Genomic DNA, 4,426 nt, shown 5'->3' with positions numbered 1-4,426 from the left:
CAAAGCTCAATTGCAACAAGTTCAAGGGCCAAAACAACTGAATGCCACGGGAGTAAATATGATGGTCAACAAGATGAGGCAAAGAGGTCAAAAAGTCGATAAAATCCGGATCATTTTGAAAAAGGTGGTAGTGGTTTAATCAAGATGATGTGTATGATGATCAAAGTGAAGAGGTTCAGTATCTGAAAAACTACCAAGGACAACGGGGTGCTCCGAATCAACAACAACAGTGGAGGTCCTAAGGAAATTGGGGAAATCAAAATCAATAGGGAAATTGGAATAGTGGAAACAACAACAACCAAAGCAACTAGGGGAACAATAATCAAAATTGGGGCAACCAAGGTAACTGGGGTGACAATAACAATAGCAATTGGGGAGGCAATAACAACAAAGGGGGTTGGACTAATAATCAAGGAAATCGGGTGCCGTGCTTTCAAAGGCCTCCGATGTTTAAACAACCTAAAAACCCGCCTCCATATCCTTCACAAGGTCGTAGCTCATCCAACAATGAGATGGGATGGATTGAATCCATGTTTGAGCAAATGATGAAGAAAAACACTGACTTTGATGCACAATTGGCGTCCCACAATACTTCTATCCGCAACTTGGAGGTCCAACTTCGACAAATTTCTCAAGCTTTGAATACTCGCCCTAAGGGGGCACTATCTAGTGATACAGTAGTAAAACTGAAGGGAGGGAATAATACGTGTCATGCTATGGCGGTGATTACAAGGAGTGGTAGGGGTGGAATTGCTAGTACCTCTTATACAAGAAAGGTTATGAGTAATGATGTGTTGGTGCAAGATGATGATGAGCAAAGAAATGATGTGAAAACGAGTGATGAGAATGTGCATGAAGAAGTGAGAATTGACATTGATGACAACGTGGAGGAGACACAAAATGATGTGAACTCGTCTAGGGAATATGTGATAGACATACCGGAAATGGTAGTGACCAAAGCCAAGGCTCCTTTGCCAAGGTCTCCTCCACCATACCCTCAAAGGCCTGCAAAACAAAACAATGAGAACCAGTTCAAGAAATTTATTGATATGATGAAGAGTTTGTCGATAAATGCGTCTTTGGTGGAAGATCTAGAACAAATGCTAGGATATGCCAAGTTTATGAAAGACTTGGTAACAAATAAAAGATCCATGAATTGTGAAACTATCAAGATGATACATCAAGTGAGTGCCATTGTACATTCCATGGCCCCAAAGCTAGAAGACCCCGGTGCTTTTACAATCACGTGCACTATTGGTAGTGCCGATTTCGCCAAAGCTTTGTGCGACTTAGGGGAAAGCATTAACTAGATGTCATACTCTGTGTTCAAGACATTGGGGATTCAACAATCAAGGCCCACATCCATGAGATTGCAAATGATGAATAGGACAATGAAAAGGCCATTGGGGATAATTGATGATGTGTTAGTGCGGGTCGACAAGTTCATACTTCCTGCGGATTTTATGATACTTGACTGTAAGGTTGACTATGAGGTGCCAATCATATTGGGGAGACCTTTACTATCTACAGGAAGGCTTTAGTTGATGTGGAAGCAGGGGAGCTCACCTTCCGGGTGGGTGATGAAAAAGTCATGTTCCATGTCTGCAAGTCAATGAGGCAGCCCCATAGCAACGAAGTATGTTCATTTGTGGATCTTGTGACCGAGGTGATTGTTGAAGACACCATTGTTGTGATAAATATGGAGGACCCTTTGGAAGATATGTTGTTGAACCATGATGTGACTGAGGATTAAGGCTTGGTGGAATATGTCAATGCTTTGCAAGGAATGAGTTCATACACATATGAGCCCCGGAAACTTTCCTTGGATCTTGAGAACCAAAAGACTCCACCAACAAAGCCCTCAATCGAGGAGCTTCCCTTATTGGAGTTGAAGCCTTTGCCTTCACACCTTAGGTATGAATTCTTGGGCCCTTATTCAACTTTACCTGTTATTCTTTCTTCATGCTTAGCTAATGTGCAGGTAGATGCCACCCTTGTGGTGCTCTAAAGAAGAAAGAAGGCAACTGGATGGACTCTAGCTGACATTCGTGCACAAAATTATACTTGAGGATGATGCCAAACCCTCCGTGGAACATCAAAGGAGGTTGAATGAGGCCATACAAGAGGTCGTCATGAAGGAAATTATCAAGTGGCTAGATGCAGGGGTTGTGTACCTCATTTCGGATAGTTCATGGACTTCGCCGGTATGATGTGTGCCGCAGAAGAGGTGTATGACTGTGGTCACAAATGAGAAAAATGAATTGATCCCCACTAGGACTGTCACCGGATGGAGGGTGTGCATGGATTACCGAAAGCTAAACAAAGTGACCCGCAAAGATCATTTTCCATTGCCCTTTCTTGACCAAATGTTGGATAGACTTGTCGGGCGTGCCTACTATTGCTTTTTGGATGGGTACTCAGGTTACAACTAGATTTTGATTGCACCGGAGGACTAAGAGAAAACCACCTTCACATGTCCATATGACATCTTTTCATTCTCACGGATGCCATTTGGTTTGTGCAATGCACCAGCTACCTTTCAGCGGTGTATGGTGGCTATATTTACGGATATAGTGGAGGACTTCCTTGAAATGTTCATGGATGATTTTAGTGTTGTGGGTGACTCCTTTGAAGAATGTTTGTATAATCTTGACAAAGTTTTGGCCCGATGTGAAGAGACCAACCTAGTGCTTTATTGGGAAAAATGTCACTTTATGGTCGAGGGCGGAATTGTCCTCGGCCATTAGATCTCAAATAATGGAATCGAAGTGGACAAGGCGAAGATTGAAGTGATTTCAAAACTCCCTCCTACTTCCGTCAAGGGAGCTAGGAGTTTTCTAGGGCATGCGGGGTTCTACCGTCAGTTCATCAAGGATTTCTCAAATATGGTGAATCCCTTGTGCAATTTGTTGGAAAAGGATACAAAGTTTGTGTTCAATAATGTTTGCATGAAAGCTTTTGAGCTTCTCAAGTATAGATTGACTACCACCCCCATCATCACCACACCCAATTGGAGCTTACCATTTGAGCTCATGTGCGATGCTAGTGACGTTGCGGTAGGAGCGATTTTGGGACAAATGATCAACAAGATGTTTCATCTGGTCTATTATGCAAGAAAAATGATGAATGACGCCCAAGTCAGTTATACGTTGACCGAGAAAGAGTTACTAGCTATTATCTTCGCCATGGAAAAGTTCAGACCATATCTCATGGGTACCTAAGTGATTGTGCACACCGATCACGCGGAACTCTATTACTTGATGACAAAGAAGGATTCTAAGGCTTGGTTGATAAGATGGGTTATTTTGCTTCAAGAGTTTGACCTTGAAATTATTGATCAAAAAGGGAGTGAAAATCAAGTGGCGGACCACTTGTCCCGCTTGGAAGAAGAGGGAGGCCCCATGCTAGCCTCGAAATTAATTATTCATTTTCGGATGAACAACTCCTCTCTATGTCTTTGAATAATATGCCTTGGTTCACCGATGTGGCTAACTTTCTTGTGACCGGCATTGTTCCGAGTGAGTTCTCTTCTAACCAAAGGAAGAAGCTTAAACGAGGCATCTTGGATTATTACTGGGGCGAGCCTTATCTTTTCAAGATTTATCCGGAGATGTGTCCCGGAAGCGGAGCAAATAAATATTCTTGATGCTTACCATTCTTTGCCCTACGGTGGTCATCATGGTGGGGCAAGAACTGCTTCAAAGGTTCTCAGTTGTGGATTTTATTGGCCTATCCTGTATAAAGATATGTGATGAGTGTCAGAGAGCTTGTGAAATTTCCAAGAAGGATGAAATTCCTCTCACCACTATTCTTGAGATAGATATTTTTGATGTATGGGGCATTGACTTTATGGATCCATTTGTGAGTTCATGTGGGAACACCTATATTCTTGTTGTTGTGGATTACGTCTCCATGGGTTGAAGTTGTGGCTTTGCCCAACAATGAAGCAAGGAGTGTGGTGGCTTTCTTAAAGAAAAACATATTCACAAGGTTTGGCACTCCAAAGGCGATCATCAGTGATGGGGGTTCTCCTTTTTGTAACAAAGCCTTTGATACTTTACTCTCCAAGTATGATGTCACTCACAAGGTAGAAACTCCCTATCACCCCCAAGCAAGTGGACTGGTTGAGGTTTCCAACAGGGAGATCAAGAATATTCTTTCCAAGACTATCAATGCAAATCAGACTGATTGGTCAAGGAAACTTGATGATGCTTTATGGGCATATAAAACAGCTTACAAGACTCCAATTGATATGTCCCCGTATCGGTTGGTATTTTGGAAAGAATGCCACCTCCCTGTGGAATTAGAGCATAAGGCCATGTGGGCACAGAAGAAGTTAAACCTTGAATGGGATGTAGCTGCAAATCTTCGGGTAGAGCAATTAAATGAACTTGATGAGTTCCGTTTTCATGCTTATTCCAGCTAG

General features: G+C 42.5%; 2 protein-coding genes across 2 annotated transcripts; both read left to right on the top strand.

Annotated features, from left to right (window-relative positions):
• Positions 1–1,310: 1,310 nt before the first annotated feature.
• LOC138872938 (uncharacterized) lies at positions 1,311–1,753 on the top strand. The gene is made up of 2 exons (XM_070151361.1): positions 1,311–1,423; positions 1,531–1,753. Exons 1-2 carry the CDS (start codon positions 1,311–1,313, stop codon positions 1,751–1,753), a joined length of 336 nt encoding a protein of 111 aa, XP_070007462.1.
• A 33-nt stretch (positions 1,754–1,786) lies between these two features.
• LOC104249912 (uncharacterized) lies at positions 1,787–4,426 on the top strand. Its single transcript, XM_070151360.1, has 3 exons — positions 1,787–1,981; positions 3,745–3,871; positions 3,924–4,426. Exons 1-3 carry the CDS (start codon positions 1,787–1,789, stop codon positions 4,424–4,426), a joined length of 825 nt encoding a protein of 274 aa, XP_070007461.1.

Source organism: Nicotiana sylvestris, chromosome 7 (genome assembly GCF_000393655.2).
Source record: "Nicotiana sylvestris chromosome 7, ASM39365v2, whole genome shotgun sequence".
Lineage (NCBI taxonomy): Eukaryota > Viridiplantae > Streptophyta > Magnoliopsida > Solanales > Solanaceae > Nicotiana > Nicotiana sylvestris.
This window is presented reverse-complemented; position numbering and strand designations above follow the sequence as displayed.